Source organism: Trichechus manatus, unplaced genomic scaffold (assembly GCF_000243295.1).
Source record: "Trichechus manatus latirostris isolate Lorelei unplaced genomic scaffold, TriManLat1.0 scaffold00029, whole genome shotgun sequence".
Taxonomy (NCBI): domain Eukaryota; kingdom Metazoa; phylum Chordata; class Mammalia; order Sirenia; family Trichechidae; genus Trichechus; species Trichechus manatus.
The window spans coordinates 15,667,449-15,695,427 of NW_004443965.1; the positions used below are offsets into that span (position 1 = coordinate 15,667,449).

General features: G+C 39.5%; 1 protein-coding gene across 5 annotated transcripts in view; it reads right to left on the reverse strand.

Annotated features, from left to right (window-relative positions):
- Positions 1-27,979, reverse strand: part of MAST4 (microtubule associated serine/threonine kinase family member 4) — a 755,237-nt gene that overhangs the window by 28,956 nt on the left and 698,302 nt on the right. For all 5 annotated transcript variants that reach the window (XM_023729575.1, XM_004374531.1, XM_012554988.1 and 2 more), the window contains 10 exons: positions 27,776-27,861; positions 20,229-20,437; positions 18,661-18,799; positions 17,129-17,261; positions 16,092-16,257; positions 13,959-14,060; positions 4,458-4,580; positions 4,126-4,238; positions 1,697-1,824; positions 1,108-1,343 (listed from right to left, as the gene is read on the reverse strand). In XM_023729575.1, coding sequence (XP_023585343.1) covers positions 1,108-1,343; positions 1,697-1,824; positions 4,126-4,238; positions 4,458-4,580; positions 13,959-14,060; positions 16,092-16,257; positions 17,129-17,261; positions 18,661-18,799; positions 20,229-20,437; positions 27,776-27,861 — 1,435 coding nt within the window. The remainder of the gene's footprint in view (positions 1-1,107; positions 1,344-1,696; positions 1,825-4,125; positions 4,239-4,457; positions 4,581-13,958; positions 14,061-16,091; positions 16,258-17,128; positions 17,262-18,660; positions 18,800-20,228; positions 20,438-27,775; positions 27,862-27,979) is intronic.

The window sequence follows — 27,979 nt, forward strand, 5'->3', positions numbered from 1 at the left end:
ATTGGATATGGCTTAATGAAAACATCTACTGTAGCAACCTTAAGCCATATCCATGCTTTTTATTTTTAGAAAATGGCAGAAATGTACCTTGTCCCGTAAAAGGATAAGCTGTACATAAACTTTTTATAAACCAAATAATATTTTAAATGCACTTAAAAGGCTTTTTTTGAGGGAAGTGCAAACTTGGCTCCCTAGTGAAGACACCAAGTATCCATGATACATTAAGCTTTAAAAACCAGTGATGATACTGGTCCTACTGTCAGGGAGGTTATGTCCCACAAAAGAAACATTATAAAATGCTTTCAAAGAAAAGGCCAAGATCCTTGCCAAGACTGCTCCCAAAAAGGCAAAGATATCTCAGGAGTTTCTCACTCCACTAATCCATAGACTGGAACGGTAACTTTTGTGTGTAGTGGAGTTGTTTCATACGGAGATAAAATATCAACTGAAATCATGTTAGCATCTGTGACCCCATACTCAATCCACTCAGGAAGTCCAGAGCCTAGATGCACCGACAGGCATCCGTGAAGCTCACAGCATAAGCTTCTTGTACTCGGTGTGAGTTTAGTGTGGAAAGATAAGTTATTTGGCACAACATGGCCCCCTCACTCAAGCTAACTACTTGAAAGAAACAATCATCCATTTCAATAACTGGCTTTATACCGTACCTTAAGAGTGATTCAAGAAATTTCCAAGGATTCTGACAGTTTGACTATTTCACTATGTGACATTGTGCCCTTACTCCTAAAACTTGGAGTTAGATGAAACTCCGTAAGACTTGCCTTTGCATCAACAACTGAGAACATGCTCTGTTAGCATGGTCTGACTGCCATCAAAAGATCTCACTGAAATCCAACTGCGAAAGCTAAGGGTGGCTCTAAGGTCAAACTGAAATGCTTGCACTAAGGAGGGACCTGAGACATTGAATCTTAATTATTAGGAGATTGTTCCCCAAGTCCAAGAAGTGGGGCTGTGGACGGAGTCTAGCAGTATAAACTACCCACCATCACCACATGGTCTAGGCTAGCACTGGGACTCACAGTATGAGAAGTCACTTCTCCACATGGTGGATGATATGGATGGCAGGCCTCCTACTGAGCAGATTACCTGACAGGGTGGAGCTGCTGATGGTGCTGGCGGGTGTGGTGACCTCAGGCTCTTCCTGAGCACACTCTTCAGCAGGAAGGACTGGCTTTTCGGGCTCCTCATGGATGTCTCTGGGGCAAGGGGCAGCTTCATCCTGTACTCCCTCTGTTGAAACAGCCAGTTTGGGAAGCAGGCCAGAACTGAGTTTATGTCTGTTGCTTTCAGTATCTGAAGAGTTGGATGTGGATAACTGTTGCCTTAATTAAAAATAAAAACAAAGTCATATATACACACTAGGAAACTGCATTCAAGGTGGATCTTGGAAGAAACTAGGTAAAAGTGGGATTTGGATAAGCCTAACCAAGATATGCCTAAAGCAGTGGTTCTCAAAGTATAGCCCCCAAACAGCAGCATTAGCATCATCTCAGAGCTTGTTAGAAATGTAGGTTCCCAGGCCCCACTTCAGATCTACCAGATCAGAAATTCTGGGGTGGCTCCAGTAATACATGTTTTAACAAGCCTTCCAGGTGATTCTGATGCTACCTAAGTTTGAGAACAACTGCTCTAAGAGCTACTGCTTATGATATTATTTAATAGGCATTTCACATACATTTCAGAATATTCTGAACTCCAGCTTAATGTTTCTGTGGAAGGCAAAGTCGTGCTTTTGGTTTTGTCTCCAGAGTCTTCCTTCTCTTCTCCTGGATTCTGAGTTATTCGATCTATACTGCTGAAAACCTAGAAGGCAAATAATCAGTGTGTATTAATAAATTCTAAAAAACAGTTTTTCAGAAGAAAAAATCTTTGGAGAAAAACTTGAAAGTATAACTGAAGTTTGATTTGGGACCATGCATGTAGAAAAGTGCTTTTCAATGCTGTTTACTTGAGTCCTGAGATGAAGGGTCAATGGATAATTTTTTTTTGGAGTGGGAGTTATGAATTCATCACCCTCTCTCACCATATCGCAGTATGGACTTTGTACCTGCAAACAAAATCCATAGATGCATTTGGGTGTCTAGGCCCGGGAATCAATGCACATCTTAGATTACTTTTTAACCATAAAGTCAATCAGAAAAAGAAAATCACAGAGAAGAAGATTTAATGGCTACCAGTCAGGGGTGGGAAAGAAGGTGAAAAATGAATTGGAATTGAATGCGAAGAGAATATATTACCTGTTTCAAGACTTAGGAGGGAAAAGTAGTACATATATGGCCATAAAAAGCCAGATGTATTTGCTTAGTTTATAAATCACATACATAGACAGAAAGTTTTATATGCTGGTACTGGGATCCCTGAAAGGGATCAGAGCTTAGGCAAACCAGAGCTCTCAGTCAACCTCTGGATTCTTGTTGCCCCAGAGGAAAGATGGAGGGTAAAACAGGGGGATGAGAAGTATAGAAAGCACTCACTACTGCCGTACTCAGCTACTTGCTGCTCTCGTGGGAATGGCCTTTAAACCAAAAAACTCATTGCCACTGATACAACTCCAACTCATAGCAACCCTATAGGACAGAGTAGAACTACCCCATAGGGTTTCCAAGGCTATAAATCTTTATGGAAGCAGACTGCCACATCTTTCTCCTACGGAGCAGCTGGTGGGATTGAAGGGCCGACGTTCTGGTTAGCAGGTGAATGCTTAACCACTGCACCACCAGGGCTCCTTGGGAATGAGTTTAGACCTCCTATAACCTACCTAGTGCTCGACTACTAGCTGAAAGGTTGGCGGTTTAAACCCACCCAGAGGTGCTTCAGAAGACAGGCTGGAGATCTGCTTCTGAAAAGTCACAGCCTTGAAAACCCTGTGGAGCAGTTCTACTCTGCACACGTTGGGTCACCATGAGAAGGACTCGACTCAATGGCAACCAACAACAATAACACAATCTACCTGGACTGCAGACCTCGATTAGGGACCTGGATTGGGAACCTGGATTCTGAGAAAGGTGACTAAAAATAGAAGTCAGAGATAAAACGAAATAGTGTTTAGGGGTTGGCTTTGATGGATCACAGACAGGTGCTGGTCTAAGTCCCACACTCAGGGTCATCAAAGCTTCTGTCCTGGCTCCAGGACAGACTTGCCACCACCCCCTTCAGGGAAATCTCTACCTCTCTATGTTGTTCCGATAAACAGGGATGGTAGTGCTGGCCAGTTCTGCAGGTATATTCTAGGTAACCACCTCAAAAAAGCTACAGAACACTTCAGCATCACTAAATGCTAGAGAAAAGCTAAACAATAATCATGCAAAATGCCATGGCAACAGAAAACATGCAGCTACTGGAAATAGCAAAGGGAGGTAGGGTGCCCTCTAGGCTTATTCCTAGTATCGTAGGGCCCCACCCTATCTCAGAACTGTCAGGGTTGGTTTGTTTGTTTTTAATCTTACCACTATCCCTGAAAAAGCTTCTTTCTCAAGCAACAATTTTATTGTCCTCTACCGTTTGCAAAATTCTAGCTTGGCTTCTTACTGCCCCTTTAATAATTTAAATAATAATTTCTATTACTGGTTACTAGACTCTCCCATTCCATGGTCAACTGTACCCAAGTATCTTTGCGTATGTCAAGGACCAAGGCTTCTCCTTAGTGCTGTATTCTGTGTAATACCTAGTAGACGGCTCTGAATACACTGGAGCTCTACGACCTGGATTAAAAGATGAAGGAAATTATGGGATGCTTCCACAGCCTGGCACTGAATCAGACAGAAGGACATGCAAGGCATGGCCAACCCGTAAATGGCTATCCCATAATCCAAACACATGGCCCTGAACATAAGTCTATACCTTCAAGGAAAAAAAGTCCTAATGTGTGGAGAGTGAAACAGAGAAATACACATCCACAGGGGTGTGAGGACTCTGGCTGCATTATCAAGACTATAGGGTCACTTTTCCCAAAACAAAAAAGAATTTTAAGCACAGGAGACCCCAACACCTAAAAAGTGTAGGTGGTTTTTACAATTCTATTCAGTTGTTTAGAGGTACCAGCTGACTGGCCAGTGGAAGACTCTCCCAGAGAGACGTCATATGTTTATGCCAAATTTCACTTACCTTTGAAAACCTATGTGAACATGAGGAAAACTGCCTTATTTCCACAGTAAAGTCTTCATCATTTGTATCATCTTCTTCCTCGGTTTCCATATGGTGATACTTCTCTGACCGAGCTGCAGAGAAATTTTTGGGAACAATTCCAATTACTCAGAATTTCAGCATTTAATGTAGATATTTTAAATATGAGTTTCTACCTCAAACCAACATTATGTGTAAGAACTCATGGGTTCATAGAGCTCAGAGATTCTAGATTGGAAGGTTCCATCGAAAGTATAGATAATGTTCTACAAAGTAGCCACTGAACATTGTTTGATGTCAGATAATACACATACTATCAAAATAACTTGTATCATCCTCTGATTCCAGTTGTGGAATGAACTCTGCCTTCTGTCTCAGCAAACTGTTCCAGTCTAAGGATCGGAAGAATCGATGCTGCTTGACTTCATATGCACCACCTGGGGGAGCGTAAGGGGAAAGCATTAAACTATCATCCAGTCAAAGATAAACATCAGTTTTTAAACCTCCCCCCCAAAAAAATTATCAGCAGAGAAATAACTAACTCATAGAAATCTTACTTTTTAATTCTATAACCAAGACCCAGAATTTTTCCCTTGTAATTTACCAGTAGGAGAATCTATTTTGCTAACAGCAGTTGCTATAGCCCAGTTTTTCTTTGTTAATTTTTCCATGACTTCCTCCATTTTTCAGAGGTTAATGACGTGGCCACTTAAAATCACATTATGCTGAACCTGGGGATGTGGATGCATGTTGGCCCAAAGCAGAATTGCTCATTACAAACCCAAAGAAATTGTAACAAGGCGCAAAATGAGTTCACGGCAATATTTCCTCTGGAGGTAAGGTTAATAATGGTGAATTTTTCCTAAATACTATATAATGTTTACCATTTAATTTTATTGGATTGCTTATTAGCATAGGTAGTGTTATGGACTGAATTATGTCCCCTAAAAATATGTGTTGGTTGTAAATCCTAATCTCTATGCCTTTGGTTATAATCCCATTTGGGAATGAGTTATCTTTGTTATGTGGATAAGGCAGACTTAGTGTAGGCAGTATCTTGAGTCAATCTCTTTCGAGATATAAAAGACATTAAACAAGCGAGCAGAGGAGAGATGGGAAAAGACAGATGCCAAGCCACATGAAGATTGCACAGGAGTAGAAGCTCAGAAGAGACAAGGACCTTCCTCCAGAGCTGACAGAGAAAGAAAGCCTTCCCCTAGAACCAGCACCCTGAATTCGGACTTTTAGCCTCCTAAACAGTGAGAAGATAAATTTCTGTTTGTTAAACCCACCCACTTGTGTTATTTTTGTGATAGCAGCACTAGATAACTAAGACTGAATTTGGTACCGGAAGAGTGAGGTGCTGCTCTAACAGATACTTAAAATGTGGAGCAGTTTTGGAATTGGGTAATGAGTAGAGGCTGGAAGAATTAGGAAATCCTGGTGGCACAGTGGTGAAGAGCTACAGCGGCTAGCCAAAAGGTTGGCAGTTTGAATCTACCAGGCGCTCTTTGGAAGCCCCATGGGGCAATTCTACTCTGACCTATAGGGTTGCTATGAGTTGGAATCGACTCGATGGCAACAGGTTTGGTTTTCTGGAATAGCAAAAGCCTAGACTGCCTTGAAGAGACTGTTGTTAGAATTACAGACATCAACGGCAATTCTGATGAGGGCTCAGAAAATGTGAGAAGAGCTATAGAGAGATTCTCTATTGTCTTAGAGAATACATACAGCACTAGCAACAGAATGTGGCTGGAAATGTGGACATTTAATGTGCTTCTGGGGAGACTTTAAAAGAAAATGATGAACATGTGACTGGACAATGGAAGAAGGGTGATGCTTTTTATGCAGTGGCAAATAACTTGTCTGAATTATGTTCAAATGTTTGGTGGAAGGTAGAACTTGTAAGTGATGAACTTCGATAACTGGCTGAAGAGATTTCTAAGCAAGATCTTAAAGGGACCATGTGGTTTCTCCTTGCTGCTTATAGTAAAATGCAAGAGGAAAGAGATGGACTTAAAAATGAACTGTGCGAAATAAAAACAGAACTTAAAGGTTTGGAAAATTCTGTTCAACAAACTAAGGGCAAGTGTCCTAGAATGTTCACAAAGCATGTGGCTACACAATTGTTTGTAAAAGAGATAAAGCCTGTGACTGATGGATCTAACCAACTACCACAGCAGAAAACCCATCAGTTTAGACTGAAGGGGACAGAGAAAGAACGGAAGGAAAGAATGCTGTCTGCCTCTTGGAATTCTACAGGCAGGAAACAGGTCAAAGGAGCTATATCTCTTATCCTCCAAGAAAAGAAAAGGAGCATCCCTGGAGCAGCTTAGAGATCAGCAGAACTGTTGAAAGAAGCAAGGGCAACAGAGCCTTCTTGGTTTCAAAGAGTCATATCTTTGCCAACTTAGTTCTGGAGTATGTGCCCGGGGGATGGGGCTGCCACCCAAAGCTGAGGAGGTGGGGATGCCATGCCCAAGGGGCAGAAGAACAGGGCTTGCTGGGGTCAAAGGGGTGGAGTTGCCACTCAGATGGAGGAGAATGGGGCCACCTAAAGCCAAAGGAGCAGAGTCACCATCCCAGTGGGCCTGGAAGGCGTAGCTGAAGCCCAGGGCAGAGGGGCGTCCACCCAGAATTCAGAGGGTGTAACCAACACCCAGAGTCTGGAGGGCAGGGCCATTGCCCAGACGGTCTCAGAGAAGAGAGGATTATTTTCAAACCTTAAGAGCTAATGTATATGGTTCTGCTGGATTTTGGACTTGCTTGGTGCCTGTTGGAAACCTTGGTGGCATACTGGTTAAGAGCTATGGCTGCTAACCAAAAGCTTGGCAGTTCGAATTCACCAGGTGTTCCTTGGAAACGATATAGGGCAGTTCTACTCTGTCCTATATGGTCGCTATGAGTTGGAGTCGACTTGATGGCAATGCATTTGTTTTTCTTTTTTTTTGGTTTCTGGTGCCTGTTATACCTTCTTTCCCTCCAATTTCTTCCATTTGTAATGGAAATGTCTACCTTGTGCCTATTTCACCATTGTACTTTAGAAACAGATAACTTGTATTCTAGATTTCACAGGTTTACAAATGAAGAAGAATTTTGTCCCAGGATGGAATATGCCTAAAGTCTCATTCATATTTGATGTAGATGATTTGGGTGAGATTTTGAACTTGGGAGTTGATTTAAGACTTTTGGGATGATGTGATCGGGTAAATGTGTTTTGCATGTGGCAAGGACATGAATTTTTGTGGCACAGTGGTTAAGAGCTTGGCTGCTAACCAAAAGGTTGGCAGTTTGAATCCACCAGCTGCTCTTTGGAAACCCTATGGGGTAATTCTACTCCATCCTATAGGGTTGCTATGCAGGTTTTTCTTTTTCTTTTTTTTTTCTAAAGGGTAGGATATTATTATTGACTGAATTACATTCCAAAAAATATGTGTTGTAAACCCTAACCTCTATGCCTGTGGATGGAGCCCTGATTGCTTAGTGGTTAGAACTCAGCTGCTAACCAAAAGTTTGGCAGCTTGAATCCATCAGTCATTCCTTGGAAACCCTGTGGGGCAGTTCTACTCTGTCCTATAGGGTCTCTATGAGTCAGAATTGACTTGAAGGCAATGGGTTTGTTTTTTTGGTTTATGTCTGTGGATATAATCCCATTTGGGAATGAGTTCTCTTTGTTATGTGAATGAGGCAGGATTACTCTGGGGTGTATCCTGAGCCATTTCTTTTGAGATGTAAAAGAGATTGAACAAGTGATCAGAGGAGAGTGAGGGAAGATAGATGCCAACCCACATGAACATTGCCTAGGAGTAGATGCTCAGCAGAGACAAGGACTTTCTTCCACAGTCGAAAGACAGAGAGAAACTTCCCCTAGAGCCGACACCCTGAGTTTGGACTTCTAGCCTCCTAAACCGTGACAAAACAAATATCTGTTTGTTAAAGCCACCCACTTGCGCTATTTTTGTTCTAACAGCACTAGATAACTAAGACAGGTACAAATTAGATTCTGTGAATTATAGATTCTTAAATAAGAAACAGACAAACCTGTTTGACAAATTTATAATATGTCTGATGAAAATCAATCACAATTCCTAATTTTTAGGCTCCTTTTTGCCAAGTCAACATGCCAGCACAATTCAGTGAAATAATGTTTTTAATTCCATCTACACCCAGATGGGCCACAGAAGAAAGGCCTGGCAATCTGCTTCCAGAAGGTCACAACCTTGAGAACCCTACAAAAGGCAGTTTTACTCTGATGCACATGGGGTCATCATGAGTAAGAACTGACTCAGTGCCAGCTGGTTTAGGTTTTTTTGCTTATGATTTTAAAGAGTGCTTTTGTAGGACAGGCCACAGCAAAAATCTTAACACTACACCCCATGTAAAGAGAAGAAGGTACACATGCTATAAAGGCACGGAGTGAGAATCAGGGCCCCTTCCTGCCACCAGCACACACACCATTGAGGAAGGAGATAACAAAGAATCAATCCTGCAAAAACACCAGGAAGAGATTTCTCACAAGACCCATACCAGGGTCTAATCAGCCTTGCTGCCAGGAGATGCTCCTCTAGGTGTAATGTAAATGCCTCTTTATTGCAGTTGTCACCTACACTTTTCATCCTGTCCTCTGTGTGGTACAAAGGGAATAGGATGAGAAATGCAAGCTGAATTGAAAATGGGCTGTGGATCCCGGTTGGGGGGTACTGTCTGTGTAGTTCAAAGAGATGTAGCAAAGGCTCTGTGCCTCTCGAGCCCCTTAGCACATGGCACAGCCTCTGCTGTAGCTCTAAACCCAGCCAGAGGAATCCGATGCTCTGAAAACAATGGAATGGAGGGAAAAGGGCAAAGTGGGGAAATCATTTCACAAAGCATTTGATTAGAATCCTTATCCAGGATCCTATCCAGGCATTTTCTGTGCTTATAGCATAATACTGAAGTCTGATGTTAAATACAAGCACAATAGCATTGCCGGCTATGATTTGAGGGTGAGTTTTGTAATAAGTATTGCACTAGGCGTTACAGGTATCTTGTTTCCTTTAATTAAATCACTGAAAATAACTTCACAAAGTAGGCTTTATCAACTCCATTTTTGGATGGGGAAACTAAGGATATGCAAAAAAGTACTCTGGACCAAGGTCACCCAGAGAGTAAGGATTTGAGGGTCTGTACCTAGTTCTGTCTAAAAACACCCAGGTACATCCTCAGTGCCACAGTACCACATGCCATATGAGGAGGGAGCACTTTTCAGTTTGGTTCCTACTCTGCCATCTCTCTTGCATCAATTTGTAGATGGATTCACAACTGCCAATACTGGGGAACTAAGAACTAAGCATAACATCCGATTTCTGCTCTTGTGCTCACAGCACCTCTACATGACCTGACCTCAGCCCGCCATGCATCTTGGCTCTCATCTAGCCCCAACCAATGTCCCCAAACACAGCTGTCTGTGTCATTTTCTTCTAGTTCCCTTTTCATTGAAGATGCACAACACGAAGCTAAAGGGCTTAAATGTTTACAACACTGAGGTCTAAAGACTCAAGCGCTAATTAGTAGCCTACACACAAATCTTTGGACTCCTAGTCTAGCTATGGTTCTACTATACCACAATGACTAATACTTCAGCTGCTGCTCATCAGATCACATCAAGTCACACAGCTCTGACACTCTGGGGTTGCTCAACTTTACCCAGAAAAGCTCAGTTTCTCTAGAGCCAGCAACTTGAATAGCACTTCCAGGCCATATCCAGGGTCAGTTTTTCACTGCCCTGCTTTGCTTCATCTCTGTGGACAATGACAAATGAGTCCTCCCCAAGGAGTCACAGCCTATTGCTGATGCAACTCACATTTCTCAGGCTTTGGCCTTTGTACCCCACTGAGAAGAGGGTGGTTATCACTGGCTCCTTTTTCTCATGTACTTTTGGAGAGATGTGGAAGGAAAGACTTAAAAGGACAAACAGGAAAAATTACCTCTGGACTAAACTCTTTGTGAAATATAAACGATGGCATTGTAAGTCAAACACAAATCACCAGAGACAGGAATCCTGCAAATGAGAGCTCTCATTGTAAAAATATACAATGAAGGGAAAGGAAGGGAAGGGAAACCGTATTTCTTCAGCTCCTACTATGCACTGGGCCAACATACCAGATGCCTTCATGAACATTTTTACATTTACTCCTCACAACAACCCTATGAGATTTATAACATACTTGTATTCATAGAGTAGGTGTCATGGATTGCGTCTCCTAAAAAGTTATGCTGAAGTCCTAACCGCTGTACCTGTGAATGTGACCCTGTTTGGGGAAAAAGGATCTTTCTTTGAAGATACTATCAGTTAAGTCATACCAGAGTAGGGTGGGCCCTAGTCCTAATCCCTTCTGAGCGGTGTCTTAGAAAAAGGGAAAACAGATACAGAGACTCATACACAAGGGGACAAAACCACGTAAAAATATATCTACAAGGCAAGGAACACCAGAAGCTGGAAGAGACAAGAAATGAGCTTCCCCTAGAGCAGATAGAGAGAGAGCGAGAGAGCGTGGTATTGTCAATGCTCTGAATTCAGACCTTTAGTCTCTAAAACTGAGAACTGAGAAAATAAATTTCTGTTCTTGAAAGCCATCTACTTCGTGGTATCTTGTTATGGCAGCCCTAGGAATCTAAGACAGTAGGAAACCGAGAGAAGAAGCTACTGAAGGCCTCCCAGTTGGTGCATGGGTGCTAGTCACATCTGAGCAGCTCTCCAGACCAAGGAGCCAGGCTGCCACTTAATACTCCAAAAGTTCAAACGTATAGCTCAAGGACAAGTACCCAAACTGCAAACTATGCTTTGGCACTAATGCTCTCCCTTGAGTTTTTCTCTCCTTTCATGGAAGTTCCTTAAACATCCATTATGTTCTTCACACCCCTTTTCTCAGCGTCTCGAGTCTCTCAGGCAAATGTGCATTCACACACTTTCACGGTGCATTATTTTGCCGGCTAAATATGCATTAAGCACAAAATGCTGTCATTGGAAGCAGCATGGCAGGACTGCAGGATTCTCAGTCGCATTCTCAGGGCCCTAGTGGGACCTGTCACGTTGGAACTGCCTGTATGGCAAGCACATCTTGACAATGCTGAGAGCTTGGGCAGGGTCCTTTAAATGTCTCTCCTGGGTTTCTCCTAAGGGATTAGTTCCTCAAACTGTCAAACCTTGAAAAGACCAAAAGTAGCAGTCAAGGAGAAAATGTGCAGAGAAATAACTTGCAGCATATGATATGTGGATACATGGCTGTGCTGACCATCATCAGAGCCCTGTCTCATTAAATCAAGCCCAATCAAGATTTCAAGTATCTGGAGGAGGACAACACAGGCAGAGTATTAACTGGGAAAACTCTCCAAACTGACACTTGAACACTGAAGGGGATTTTGAGTCTCCTTCAGAAGGGGTGGGCCCATTCGAATATATTTCCAATCACCCCATACCAAAACCCATTGCCGTTGAGTCGATTCCAACTCATAGCGACCCTATAGGACAGAGTAGAACTGCCTCATAAGGTTTCCAAGGAGTGTCTGGTGGATTCGAACTGCCGACCTTCAGGTTAGTTGCCGAGCACTTAATCACTATGCCACCAGGGCTCCAGTCACATCATATGACAATGTTTTTCTGAGAGAGTTGACCAAGATGTATAAATGGATATTTGTATTATTTCAGGACAATCATAAAATGCCACTGATTCCTATATTTGGCTCAAGTGAGGAAAAATCACTCCTCAAAATTCAGCCCATACACACCCTTGACATAAATTCTTTGACAGTTACACGTATTTCTTGAACCATAAAACAAATCTGACTGCAGGCCACAGAGGGTGGGGAATAACAAGTTTGCTAGTCACTTCAGACAAGTGGAAAACCAAATAGGGTGGGAAGAAATATAAAGTACTCTGTAGAAAGAGTTCAATCGGCTCAAAGGTTTCAGGCACCACCACCATTTCTATGTTTCACATTTCAAAAGGGAAAAGCACAGATTAAACACATAGCAAACTAAAAACAACACTAGCAGCAGCAGCAGCGCTAGGCCTTGGTCTAAGCACCTTACACAGATTACTTCATTTTATCCTCACAATAATCCTATGAGGAAGCATGACGAGCTCCATTTTGCAGATGAAAAAATGAGGCACAGAAAGGGAAGTAACTTGCCCATAGTGGTACAGCCAAGATTTCAAATCAGGCAATCTGATTCCTGAGTTTGTGCTCTTAACCTCAATGCTATAATGGTTTTCAGAGTTAAAGATGCACTCATCCACAAAAAAAGGCAAAAACGCACATGGTACTCCAGTAAGAGGCTCAACTCAGTTAAATTTTCCCAGTTGATCATTGATCTTAAGCCTTCTTGGAATCTCTAATGCAGAGTTGGGAAAATTCTTCTATAAAGGGCAGCTAGTGAATATTTTAAATTTTGTAGTCCATACAGTCTGTTGGGACTACTCAATTTGACTACTGTAGCATAAAAGCAGCCACAGGCAATATGTAAATAAATGGGCATTGTTGTGTTTCAATAAAACTGTATTTATAAAAACATACAGTGGGCTGGATTTGGCTCTAGTGCCAATAGTTTGCTGATCCCTTCTCTAATGCATCATCATAAACTCATCATCATAAATATAGCATTCCATATGTAAGCAAGAGCAGCATCCTCCAACAGGGTAATCCGTGAGCAAATGAGGAGAACATAAGATAAATACTTAGAGCTATTGCTAATACTCTTTTTTTTTGGTGGGGGAAAAAAAATGGGGAGAGAATTATTTCTTCAATATTTTCTGACATTTCTATTAAAATGGGAAATAGTTCAGAGTAAACAACCCATCAAGGAATCAAAAACACTGAATGACAATCATAGACACCACAATCTATATGCTCCATAGGGTGTTCAATGACTGATTTTTCAGCAGCAGATTGCCAGGCCATTCTTCCAAAGCGCCGCTAGGTAGACTCGAACCGCCAATCTTTTGGTTAGCAGCTGAGCACATAACTATTTGTACCACCAAGGGATATTTGATGGACACTGGCTGGAGAATGTATGTGTGTGTGTGCTTATGTTTAATACTTAAGTCTCATTTAGATAAATTCACATTCTGGGCAGACTGGGACTCTAGAGAGAGATGTCTATGTCTGTCCATTCAGAATATAAGGAATAAAAGAAAGAAGAGAGGTAGACACAAAAGACTGGTAATAGAATCATCAAGAAGAATAGTCAGCAAGAAACAAATCTACTATCTCCTTAATTTTGAAAGACAGTGGTTTTTAATTTCTCTTTCTTGGACCATGGTGCTGATCATCATGGTAGGACAGCAGGATTCAACCCTAGGCACTCATTTCTAGTCATTAGTTTGAGTACTCATAACCCATTTTAAAGCCTGTGAGTAGTAACTTGCTGGGTCGAATCCTTATGAGAATAGATAGATTTTTTTTTTAAAGACCTCCCTATCCCTAATCCCATTTCAAATTATTTAAGATGCATGCTTTTTAGGACAGAAGATTTACATGTGCTCTTGAAGTTTTCTCCCAGAGGAGTTTTACCTATTGAAACAAATTAAGAATAACGTCTCCTTTGTGAAGAAAAAAAAAAGGACAAAACGAAAAAACAAAGACAGCAAATTCTCTTAACATACCTACTGCTCTGTAGAAAAAAAAATTAAAATATTTGCTATAACATGCTGTAGTCATGTTCTACATCAACTAACAGATGTTTTCTATGCAAAAACAAGACAAACAAAAGCCTCAGCACACTCCATATAGACGTTATTTCTTGCGTATTAGCAAAATTAAAACACTTGTGCTCTAACCTGTCCCCAGCCTCTCCAGGGGATTCTGCCTGAGAAGCATGGTAATCAGATCCTGGGCATCGGGTGGTGGAGCCTCATCCTTTTCCGGCCAGTTAATTTCATCTAGAAGGAAGAGAAGTAGTTTACAACCTAATTGCTCAAAAGGTGGTCCATGTCCCAACAGCATCACCATCACTTGGGAACTTGTCAGAAATGCACAACTTCAGGCCCCATCCCACACCCACTGAACCAGAATCAGCATTTTAACAAGTTCTCCAGTTGATTCCGATGCGGTTCAGTTTGAGAAGCACTGTTTTACATGACACAAGCAGCAAAGCTTTCAACAAGGCAGGGAGAGAACTTTCAGTAATTAGTGTCTCAATTTCATTTGCTTTTTGATTCCTTTTTATTTTTTTTGGCAAAATTGGCTCCCAATAAGCTGCCCTTCTAGCTATCGAGAGGACTTAATATAACAAAAATGCTAAACACCTGTGTTTCAGGTGGTCCCTCATCCGGGGATCATCTGAGAGTATGATTTTATTGCCTACTACACTCAACCGGGAGCCCTGGTGGCACAATGGTTAAGAGCTTCTCTGCTAACCAAAAGGCTGGCAGTTCAAATCCACCAGCCACTCCTTGGAAACCCTATGGGGCAGTTCCACCCTGTCCTATAGGGTCGCTATGGGTCGGAATCAACTCGATGGCATTGGGTTTGGTTAACAAGTATGCTCAGCTGAGAATTTGGCCACAGCCATAGGAGTAGTTCAAGAAGCACAAAATAATTTTGTAAATATAAATATTTCCAGAGACAAAGGAAATGTCAAAATGCTAAGACTGAAGAAGAAAAGAAAAACATTCAAAGTAACCATGGTAATGGAAGTATTTAAAATCTGTCATAAATATTAGGCTATGTTCTACATTCTAAAGGAGTCTGCCTGAAAATAGGTGTGCGTGCTTATGTGTATGGAAATGCAATAAAAACATGAGTTATTTCTGTGTGTGCCTGCCTCTAGCTTCCTCTGCTGCAGTTTAAATCTGATTTGGAAAATAAAACATGAATATGCATTGGAGCCGTAAGGCATCGAGAACAAAGCCAGCACTTGCTGCTTGTGTTAATTAAACAGTTGATTCCCCTTGCCATTCAGGCCTTGGTATATCAGAAAACAGCCTCGTTATAAATCCATAAACAGCTCAGATATTGTACAAAGGGTTATACACTGCAGGCGACTCACATATCTACTTCGTTAAAGTTTACAAATATGCCTGGTTTGCAAAGTCAGTGATAGAGAATAATGTTGTGATTATGAGCTTCCTCATACGCAAAATATTTATTTTCCCCTATTTTCACTGCTGGACCTTGTAAGCACAGTCCAGACTAGACCAGAGGTAGTTGATGGAGGTGTCAGTGACGACTTACAAACTTCAGGAATAGAGGCGTTTTTGATCTATGCTTCTGGGAAATTTACAATAACAGCAGGTGGGGTAGTGACAGATCCTATTTAATTATCGTTTAGTTTTGCCACAAGCTGCACAACAATAGTTAGGGTCAGCTTGCAGGTTAAGATCTAAAGGTTATCGAATTTTAAATGAAAGATGAACAGCTGTTACAGAAATAACATTAACCATAACAACTACCAATGAAATCATTAACAATCTGTGGATTAAATTTGCTTCCTTCCCATTCTCATTATTTATTATTTGGTAGACATTTGTTTTAGGGTTTATTACATTTTTGTTAATTTCTTCACCGTGCCATTAGCCATTTTCCCCATTTATGTAAATATTACATTAACCTTTTCTTCCCTGTTGCAACTTTCCTATTATGGAAAGGAAGACTGGATGGCAATGGAATCATTTGTAAATCTCATACCAATGTCTTTTGCAGAAAAAGCACACCATAAAAGTTGGTTGCACTGCTAGTACATTTCCAAATTCTACATTAGCAAAACTTTTTCAGATCCATTTTCAATGCAAAGGACCCTCTTGAGATTGTGAAAGTCAGTTGTGTGCTATGATAAGTGAGTTCTTTTAATTTGCTGGCTCAACTGCTAAATAAAGGTTAATATTTTAGTAGTAAAAACTGACATTCCACAGATTTACAATGAATAACTACTTCCCAACAGTGGCTTAAAGATAACTTCTGATGATATTTACCACTGATGACTTGTCCAAATAGCTCTTCTGGAGTGTCTCCAAAGAATGGCACGCATCCAACCAGAAATTCATAGAGGATAATCCCCATGGCCCACCAGTCCACCGGCTTCCCATAACCCTGCCTCAGAATCACTTCTGGTGCAATGTATTCAGGTGTGCCACAGACCTAAAAAATGATTGCAATATTAGAATAATTGAAATATTACACATGAATTAAAATGAGCAAGATGGATAAACACCAATTATTTTGCCCAGAGTGCACCTGCTCAACCACTGGAACTACATGGACAAAGAACTTAAAAGAAAAAAAAAATTACAAGCAGATATCTATACTACCAAAGGCAATGAATTACTTAAACACAAAAGAAGGGAAGTTTTAAAGTCTGCTCTAATGTTGAATTATGTGTAATGTTTAATTTCAAATTAAGCATTTGACCCTGTTTAGTAGTTTCACCTATTTTATCATGTTAAAAACATTCATAAACCTTAAATTTAAAATAAGAATGCATTTTTATCTATCATTATCAGTGATAGTTTTAGTATTTATATGAAAAATTATATTCACAGCCTGGTTGTTTCATAAAAACATGACAGTTGAGATGGGTTTACCTTAAGTAACTTTACAATGAACAGATTGTGGGCACATGGTAATGAGGGATGCTTAAAGGGAAATGGGCCATGGCTGGGATTTTAGCACCCGCGATGCATCACAAGTTTCACGAGTACTCTACTGAGACTTCTGAATTCCTTACAAAAACAATTTTCCATTTGTCTCTCTCACACTCTCACTTGTGTGCAATTACATAGTTTGTCTTGCTAATAGACCATAATGTTGGGGGAGGGATACGGAGAGAGTGGGCAGTTCAAAGAGGCCCAGGGAGAAAAAAGGAAGCAATCTGCACATTATTAAAAGTTAGGCGTATACAGACATCTAAATCACCAGAACTAATGTGAAGATGGCCTAGACAAGTTGATTCAGAATTTCACTGAACTGCACTTTGTATTTATCTATAGAACTGAACAGCATCCAAGCTTACCTGTTTATCCAGGAACTCTCGAGCATCCTTCTCAATGTGGCCCTCATACAGATTGGTAGTCATGCTCATTAGTCCCACCTTGGATAATCCAAAATCTGTCAGCTTTATGTGCCCCATGGAGGTGACCAACAAACTATGAATCAGAAGGACATACATGACAACAATCATGTTGAGGGCGGAAGCATTCCACTTCCTCTCTCATACTCAGTTTATAAGACTATTTAATATACTGGTATTAACCTTATCACAAAACCCAGTCTGGAAAGAGATGAAGTCATGCAGAGATGTCAAATGCTTGCATCTAACAGCTGAGTAAAACTCACAAGGGAGGGCCAGCAACCAGGCCCCGCTCATTTGTGTTGCAGCAGCCACGACACTATAATTTACAATACTCTGAAACTCTTTGAAAAATTAAAAATGTGAAACTCTGACCCTTTCCATTTTCAGAATAAAAAAATAAAAAAGAAAATGTTACCAATGATTTCATGTCACTCATCAGACACTGAGATGGCCAACATATCTGAGATTCAAATGAGACATAAAGAACTTGGACAAAAATGTAATATTGTTTCAGATTTTAATGGCTATCTGTACTTCAAATTTCTACTTGTTAAGTAAAAAAGTGGCATTTCCTATATACACAAAGAATTCACATTTGATAGCTTTGTGAATTTATGTATTTAAAATTTTTCATTTATATGGAAAAATAAAAAATTTAAATCTTATATATTAAAATATATATTAAATAGTATTATAACAATTTTATTAAAAAGTTAAGGAATAGAGGAGAAAAAAAGCATGTGGAAGGAAATATGCCAAAATTCTAACAGCGGTGGTCTTTGTGTGGTAATATTGTGAATAATTTTTTTTTATTCTTATGTTTTTCTGTACTTTGCAAATTATCTGAAATGACTATACATCAAATTTATCATAAAATTTTTAAGGCAATTAAAATCTTTACACATTAACATGTAAAGCATTAGAGGATTTCAAATTAGTAAAGAAAGCATGAAACATTTAATAAATGATATCATAATAAATGTCTAGTCATTTGGGGAAAATGGTTTATCAGACACCAAAGTGAACCCCAGATAGATTAAAAGTTGAATAAAAAAATTAAGTTGTAAGCAAAATGGAATATATTATGAAGCATATCATCTTGGAGTAGGGAAGGATTATCTACGTGTGATGTCAAATGCAGAAACTATGAAGCAAACAACTAACAGCATTCCATGTAGGAATATTCAAAATTTTACATAATAAAAAAATCTTTTTTTAAAAACTAACCCTGGCTTTATATTTACCTTTTTCTCTTGTTTCTCGTAAGTTGTTATTATTATATGCATCATAGCCTCTAAAGGCTTACACAAAAATTACTATATAGACTATTAAAATAACCCATTTGGGGACATTATAGGAGAACGTAAAATGAGCAAAGCAACATTAAAAGAAAAGCTTTTTAGAGACATGAATAAGAAAGCTTTTTGTATCATGTATTTTGTATCATATAAATGTTTCATCAGTGTACATACTTGTCCGGTTTCAAATCCCTGTGTACAATTCCATAATTGTGTAGATATTCCAAGGCCAGGACTGTCTCAGCAAAGTACATCCTGGCCATATCAACAGGGAGAGGACCCATGTTTTTCATTAAGGTGGCACAATCTCCCCCTATAAAATGAACGAAAAAGATTTTGCAGTACATTATCACTTAGGGTTAAAGAAGATCATCAGTTTAGGCTGCAGAATTTCAAAGCAGAATCATCCCTACCCACAGACACAGTATACTATAGTCATAATTGTGTTTTAAGTAATCATTTTATAATTTAGATGTGGTGTGGAGAAAATACAGATTTTTATACAAGTAGAACTCAAAAAAAGCAGGTTTCGCTATGAAATGAAACTGTACTTTGAAGAACACCTAGCACAATTTTAGGAACATAGTGACATCTTAAAATATCTCCATATAAAACCTGGGGATTCCATTCAAATCCTACTCTGCTACTTACAGGCTGAGAAATCTTAGGCAAACTATTTAATCTCTCTGTGTCTCAGTTCCTTCATCTGTACTATCAGGGTAGGACCCGTATCATCCCTTTTAGGATTATTGTGAGAATTAAATGAGAAAATCTATGGAAAGAATTTAGAATATTATCCAACATAAGATTAAGCACGGGATACAGGTTAGTTTTATTATTGTGGTTGTTGTTAAAATGATCACAACAAAAGGTTAATAAAGCAAAGTATTAGTGTGATGGAAAGAACAATGGGTGGAAATCAGGTAAACTATGTTTTTTGTCTTGTATCTTCAACTAAATATCTAGCATGTTTCCCCTTCTTGGGCTTCAGTTCACTCATATGCAAAATGAAAAGTGGGACTAAAGGGAAGTTAATCTTTCTTCAAATTCTATCGTTTTTGGATTCTGTCCAATGGTTAAGAGCTTAAAATAGATACTTTAAACATTGTTTCGGCCTTTGCTGATCTACTCATTTTATTAACTTTGATTATGTCAACTAGTCATGGCTACTCAAACACCCAGAAATTTAACGTAAAATTGGTAGAAATAAGACTACTTAGAGCATATAAAAGACAGATTACAAACCATAATAATAAGGTTAAAAAAAAAAAAAAAGCTGAAAATCGGGAAGACTGGCTGGTTGGATTTTCTTGAATGTATCTCCTCCCCCTAACCAATATACCATAATGCTATAGAACAAAAAGGATATATTTTTATTGCGGTCTTAAAGAAAACCAATTGTAATGAATGCCTTTATGATATGTGATAAAATAAGTAGGAAAATCTCATCACCTATATTCCAACTTTAATGACCAATTTGAGAGGATTAAAAGCTATTAAAAGAAGAAAAACAACCTTTTCCCAAATAGCACTAATTTTCCCTTTGTTATCATAGAGTAGGCACTTTACAAGCAATTATCAGAAGATAATGACTGGGAATACAGCCATCTCGTTGCCTGGCTTCAGTTCCTAGGTGGATACAACCGTTCTGTGGCACAAATACAGAAAGCTTCAACAACACGAAACAAGCAAGGGGTTTCTGGGCACAGGTGTAGACTTCCCGGTATCAGAGACTGATTTACCTTCCACATATTCCATGACCATACACAAGTGGCGTCTTGTCTCAAAGGAGCAATACATGCTGACCACAAAGGGGTTTTCTGCAAAAGTCAGGATATCCCGTTCGACAAAGGCCTGCTGGATCTGGTTTCGGAGGATGAGGTTCTGTTTGTTTATCTTCTTCATGGCAAACCTCTGCCGGGATTCCTTATGCCGAACAAAGTAGACTGCCCTGAAAAGGAGCACAAGTGTTGGGGTTCACCGGAAGAGAGGAGGTGAGGATGCTCCTGGGATACAGCAAGCCATTGATCAAGTTTTTTTTAAGTTCACATGGCAGCTGGAATTCATCTCACACAGGCTGTACTAGCAGCTACAATCATCCCATTTCAGGTCAAAGTCTTCTGGCCAGAATTGGTTTTGGGGGAGAGGGGAAGTAGGGAGTATTCTTTCGATGGGGGCAATAGTGGTTCACTGATAGAATTCTTGAATTCTATGCAGGAGATGGGGTTTGATTCCCAGCCAATGTACTTCTAGGAAGAAAGGTCTGGCGATCTACTTCCAAAAATTAGCCAGTGAAAATCCTATGGATCACAACAGGACTGTTGTGCATCAGGTCACCAGGAGTCAGGGGCCAACTCAATGGCAGCTACCAACAATAACATTCTTTCCATAAAGGTCACAGGTCATACATAAAGCATAAATTCATCTTTACTGCTGAAGGAAGGAAATGGACAGTCCCCAGAGTGTTATTTTTCAATAGATAGCTGATGTTTTCAGTTTTTCCACAAACAAAACAAAATCCAATATATGTCAGAAGAGGAAAGAATTAACAAAATTACATACATATCATGAGGTAGATCCCTTCTAGTGTTAGGTATGTTAGACACTTTTTCATGACTGACTAAAGCAACAGTTTTCTATACGAGATACCCTTGGGATCTACAAAAAGGACCATAGCTTCTTAGAGTAGCTGGTTTCCAACTTGAGAGTAATTTACTTTCCACCAAATTTCCAGATCAACGACAAGTGTGTCATAGGTTATACGAGGCTGTCTTGCAACAAAAAGTAGCATACTTCCTCACTATGGACCTCGGCATCCGATACATGGATTCCTGTTTCAACAGGAAATACACTTCCCAACACAGAGGGTAAGGGGTGCACTGGTGGAGCAGCCATTTCTGTTTGTTGTAACCTATGGCCAAGGTGCCACATGGCTTTATTGTAAAATGACCAGGTTGCACTGAATCTCTGCCTAAAGCCCCACCCAAATACTCTACAGAACCAGTTCTGGCTGGGTAAAGACAATGGATTCCTGGGGTTTGGAATTACCTGGAGAAAAAAAAAAGGTAAGTAATTAGGTGGAGACTCTAGAGAGGAGTCTTAAAATTCCACCTGAAAAGAATGAGCAACAAGATGGGCTTAGATGATCTCCCTTTCTCACAAGTCACTCTTCATTTGTCATTACCATGGGAGAACAGGTATGAATTCATAGATCAGGCAATGATCAAATATGTAATAATTTACCTAGAACCATCAACGTGGCAAAGCATATCCAACACCCTGCCTCCTAAAAACTTACGGGGTTCTCTGACCTGAGATGTGTTTTTCACTGCTTATTTTCATTATCCCTGAAAAATAAATTAGCCATTTATGTAAGGGGGGCTAGGACCTCCTATGCTCCTACAATACAGCAGGGTGATCCATTTATATAAATTTCAAGTATATTCAATTCCAGTTTATTCAATATTCATATTTTTCCCTCAAGTGTTCAGCTAGCAATTCATTTTTTTAAGTATGTGTATCTTTGTCTTCTCATTGTATCCATCTTTTTCCTTCACTAACAAAATCACACATTAATTTTCCATATCTAAATATTATTATTATTATTATTTGCTTTACTCTTTTTTTCTCTCTCCTCATTTCTTTGGCTTTCTAGTTTTTCTTTCATTATATAGTAAAAGCTCTCTGAACCAAACTCCACATGACCAACTCACTGAATAACCCCAGTGGTGTTACGTAATGCATTCTGAAAGGGGAGCTGGCCAGCTACGAGCCCAAGGCTTTCACAGGTGACTAGTCGTCCTCTCTAGAATGCCCAAACACTTGGGCTCCCACTGTTGTTGTTGTTGTTAGTTTCCATTGAGTCAGTTCCGACTCATGGTGACCCCATGTGTGCAGAGTAGAACTGCTCCATAGGGTTTTCAAGGCTGTGACCTTTCAGAAGCAGATTGTCAGCCTGTCTTCTGAGGCACCTATGGGTGGGTTTGAACTGCCAACCTTTTGGCTAGCAGTCGGGAGCTTAACTGTTTGCACCACCTAGGGACAGCTGAGTTTAATTCCCACATCTGTTTATGCTGGTTGGACTTGATATGGCAGCTAACTAACTTAAACAAATACTTAAACTGATGAAACATGAGTGTGAAAAGGGAAAGCATTGTTTATAAAAAAAGCTAAACTGAATGCTTCAGAAAGTCTTGATAAAAGTGAGTTATTAAATAAAATTCCTATAGCTTTAATGTGAGTGAGGAAATTTTAAAAAGTTGGTAAAACCATAAAAATTTATAATTCTACAGATTGCTTCAATCTTTGGATTGCTTCTTTTTCTTGCTTCATCTTTAAAGAAGCTAAAACTGGAACACAGAAATGATGTATTATATGTATGGTTTATACTGGCTGTCTTAAAGAGTTCTGTCCTTACATCAAAAGATCAGTAAATTTATATACATTTAGGTTAAATTAAAATGTTTAAAGTATGTATTATTTTAGAAATGACTTCCCACTCTGACCAACTTTCTAATAGACCAAGAAACTCCTCCTCCTTTCTGTATCAGATTAAAGGCTTTAACTGTATTTTTCTTTTTCCAGTTATAGAATAGATAAAAGCAAGAGTCCACAGAAAACTTGAGCTGCTCCTAATCAGATGCTGTTAACAGTACAAATACAAAGGAGCATAGAACAGTCCATGTCCTCATCTTCAGTATAAGACAAGCACTGGTAAACAAATATTATAATAAAGAGATATTTTTCAAATAGAAAATCCATTTTTAAAAATGGAATTTAGAATTCAAAATGTGGAAAGTAAAAAAACAAAACAAAACAAAACAAAAAAACCCAGTATCTTTATATAATCATTTGCCTACTGAAAGTCAATTGGAGTACAGCTTATATTCTACCTCTTCCTTCAACAATTCAAATTGACTAAGTTGAGCAGGGAGGACCCCTATACATGATATTTTGATTTTCCTTTTTAGACTATTTGAAGATTGCCAGTTTGATTTCCAATCAAGCATCAACATTTCTTACATAAATAATTGCTCAGCAATATGTTTGAGAATGACAGAAGTGGAGCAAGAAGAACAGTGTTGTGCATGATTTTATGAAAGAATAAAGCCGAAAAGCACCTCATCTCAATTTGACTATGATTCTTCCTAGAACTCTCTCTCCATGGCACTGTGTAAAAAATGATTTGTCTTTATTCTCAGATTTTCAGTTCATAAAATTTTATTTGACTTTCTGCTTTCCCTTGCCACGATGTACTTAAAACAATCAGTTAATCCCTTAGAAAACACACCTAAACCAATTTAAATTAATCCTATAGGTATCTTGACATCTTGATCAAGTTGCAGAAGGAATGTGTTAGCATTTGCTGTAGTTGGGTTCTTTTGTTTGTTTTATCTTCTTGGCTTTTTATGTTTTTAATACTCTTTGGGAATATTATTTGTTTGCAATTTGTTTATTTAGTAATAATTGTTGGCTCTCTCATATCTTTCCTCCTTTGTTGTTAATAAAAAAAAAACATAAAAAAACCTGTTGCCATTGAGAGGATTCCAACTCATAGGGACTCTATAGGACAGAGTAAAACCGTCCCAAAGGGTTTACAACGAGCTGCAGGTGGTTTCGAACTGCTGACCCTTTCGTTAGCAGCTGAACTCTCAACTGCTGCACCACCAGGGCTCGGTTAAGTTAAAAGGTGTTCCAAATCTATCAAAGTCAGCAGTGGGGTGGGGAGAGGTAACAGCAGACAGACAGACTTCTAATAATTATATGCTGTTAAACTGAGCTGTAAACGTTCCAAGTTTATAAAACTGGCCAGAACTGACACATTTCTCTGCTTCCTGGCCCCCAAGTGTTGCTTTTCTGAGAAGTTGCTTCTATCTCTCTCTTCCTACACTGACCTCCCTGTGAAACAGGAAAACCAAGGGTGGGAGGTGATTCTTCTGCAGAAGTAACAAGGACTCTTGTTTTCTCTGCTTCAAGCTTTACCCCTCCCATGCAGAACTGAGGTGTGAGAGATGGAATCAGAAGCTGACAGGATCTAGAGCAGAATGAATCAGTCCTATTGCAGCATGAATGTCTAATGCATATAAAATTATGTGTAAATCTGAGAGCCCAGTACATGAATCCATGCGAGTAAATCTGCATGTGGGAGCAAGGGTGAATGTGTTAGAAAAGCTGAGAGGAAAGGTTGCAGGGAGAGGGTGTGTGGGGGTCCGGGGGGATGCATGCCAGCTTGCCCACATGGACCAGGCAAATGGTCCTGGTCCAGTGAGGGGTAAAAAGAGAATAATGGGCATTGCAGCTAGAAAGAAAAGCAAAGTGAGGGAGAAAAATGTGCCTTTCAAATTTAGCTTTTTTATTTTTTTTAAATGTTATTCTTTCACATTGAAATTATAGGAGTTTTAATTTAAAAATCCAGGTGCAAGTGCTCAATGGAAGAAGTAGGACATCTATATTCCAAATATGATACAAGAAAACTTGCAAAAGGCAGAACCTGTATAAGGTGGAAACCTGTCAGAGAAGGAAAACTCAAATATTTTCCTCTAACTTACAGCAATACAAAAGTGGTATGACTGTATCCTCTGAAAGGTGGAAAACTTGCGAGACCTGGAAAACTAAGGCAGTTCCATTGAGTTCTGGCTTTCATAGGTTTCACTGCACCACAGTGCCCGGCGCATAATAAGTGTTAGTTTTCTACAGTGCTAAGTGGTGTAAAGATGGGGGAAATGGTGGTTCTCAGTGATAGAATTCTCGTCTTCTATGTGGGAGACCTGGGTTCCATTCCCTGCCAATGCATCTCATGTGTAGCCACCACCATCTATCAGTGGAGACCTGTGTGTTGCTATGATGCTGAATAGGTTTCAGCGGAGCTTTTAGATTAAGACAGACTAGGAGGAAAGGGCTGGAGATCTACTTCCGAAAATCAGCCAAAGAAAACCCTATGGATCACAATGATTCGATCCACAACTGATCATTGATGGCACAGGACCAAACACTGTGTTGTTCCACTGTGCATGGGGGGTCACCATGAGTCCCGGGCCGAATCCATGACTGTTAACAACCAAACCAAAAAGCAAACCCACTGCTGCTGAGCCAATTCAGACTCATAGCGACCCTGTAGGACAGAGTAGAACTGCCCCCACAGGGTTTCCAAGGCCGTAAATCTTTAGGGAAGCAGACTGCCACATCCTTCTCCTGTGGAGCAGCTGGTGGGTTCAAATTGTCAACCTTTCACTTAGCAGCTGAGTGCTTTAACCACTGCACCACCAGGGCTCCTAACAATAACAAGTGGTATAAAGGGATGTTGAACTTCCAGTTAGGGATCTAAAACATGTTAAATAGAGAAGACAACATGATGTTTAACAAATGAGCAAGCTGGCCTTATAACAAGAATTGCCAGTGAGTACAACATTGAGAAAACCATGACATGTGTTTTAGCATGGAGGGTAGAAGCCCTTCCTAACAAGAGGGTTGGTTAGTTGCCAGCACCACCAATTTTCAAGAAGTCATGGAATTGGTGTCACTTTGAGTCACTGATGTGAGCTGTATACTCTGTTACACAGATGTCCAAGAAAACCTCTAACAGCTTGAGTTCATCTGCCCACAGAGGGATCCCACTTGTTCAGCCAGTTCACATACGCCTGCAATCAGCATCCTGAGTGAGTGGGCCAATGGGTGTAGCTCCATTCGAATTACAAATTACAAATAATTAAAATGTAGAGGAAATCTGTTGGAAATGTAATGAGCGATTAAATCTGAGAAGAGCAAAAGAGAAAGTTTTGGCTGAATGGTGGAAGCTCACACAGGCAGCTTGTAAGTCCATTAATGACTTGGCCTGCATCCTGGGTGTTTACTGATTCACAGCTTGTTTAACTTCTTGTATATTCCCAACCATTCCCCAAAGTGTGATATACCTCATCTACTACACAGTTGTTTAATTGCACTACAAATGAGTTTTCTCAACCAATTAGAATTCCAACTACTGCTAAGATATATGCCCAAGTTTCATAAAAGTGGTCTCTCACAGATAATCTTATTCCAGAATTCCACTGCCAATAAAATCTAGGAGCATTCAAACCCACAGAGCCACTAAATCCAAATTTGGTTTTCGTCCTAGTGAAGGAAGAGATCCCCAGCTTATCTCCAAAACTAAACAGAACTAAAAAACAAATAACAAACAAGAATTGCGAACAACTGCATGCTAGAAAATTTTTCCTAGGTAGAAAAGTTTAATGAGGTCCTTGAAGGAAATAAAATATTGCAGAAATATAGCATCAGAAAGCATTTATAAGCTGGATCTGGAAATATGCCATTTGACATAATCTGAAAACCAATAAGTGGTGCGTAGAAAAGACTCAGAAATATTTAAGTTCTTCACTAAGTTAATGGTGTGGAAAATATTAGAGGCAAAAAAATAGTAAAGGGAAACATCCCTTGTGGCACAACAAAAGTAGCTTTTAATCTCATCTGCTCACATGTGTGATAAATGGCAATAAATGTCTATGGAATTGTTTATTGTTCTCCGTATACAGATGGAATTGGGACTAATACTTAATTAAACTCGAGTTCCTGGGCTGTCTAAAATGGATCAGGAGGTAGTTTGTGTATTAATTATCCTTCTGAACTACTTATTAGTAACTCAGAAGGATCCTGTCACAATTTGCCCTATCTATGAGAAAGATATCGTGTCCAAATAAAAATGGATCAAGCAAGAGGCACAACTAATGAGCTCAATTTTAAAAATCCTGGTCTAATACATAGACTAAAAGAAAGTTAATACTCTAAATTTTTAACCAACTTCTTATTTAAATCCTTCTCTCACAAGGTTGACTGTTGGGTCAGACAAGAAGTACGGACTAATTCTCAAGCAGTAATACCACATAAGAAATACACACACACACACACACACACACACACACACACACACATAAGCGTTATATATTAAAAAAAATCTGTATCTATCTATCAAAAGTCAGGTACTTCCAAACTCAAAAGGGCAGTGTGAAGGAGCTAAAATAGGAGTGTATAAAATTTTTCTTTTTATATTTTCCTTTATTTTACAAAGTCTTCCTTACCAACTCTCTAAAATCAGTCCCTCTGGGTCCCTAGATGTGTTTTCTGATGGGCATTCAATAAGAAATGATTTTGGCAGCACATTATACCCATCAAGAAAGAAGCTGTGGTCCAAAAAGTAAAGTCCACACATAACATCTATTTGGCATAAGATAAACGTGAATAATATATTATTCAGGTGTGTTAAAACACAGTCGAGAGCTTCTCCTGAATTACTCACCCATAGGCTCCATTGCTAATCAATTTAATTGTTTCAAAATCACTTTCCCGAGGTTTCCGTCGAAGTTTCAGCGAAGCATTAGAGCTCTTGGAAACAAAATACGCAAGTTAAAAAACAGTTCAGAATTTGAGAAAGTGCTTTCAACAGCAAGCTAAATAATACATGAATTATATTCTCTGTCATTTAATATGCTGAAGTGCACTT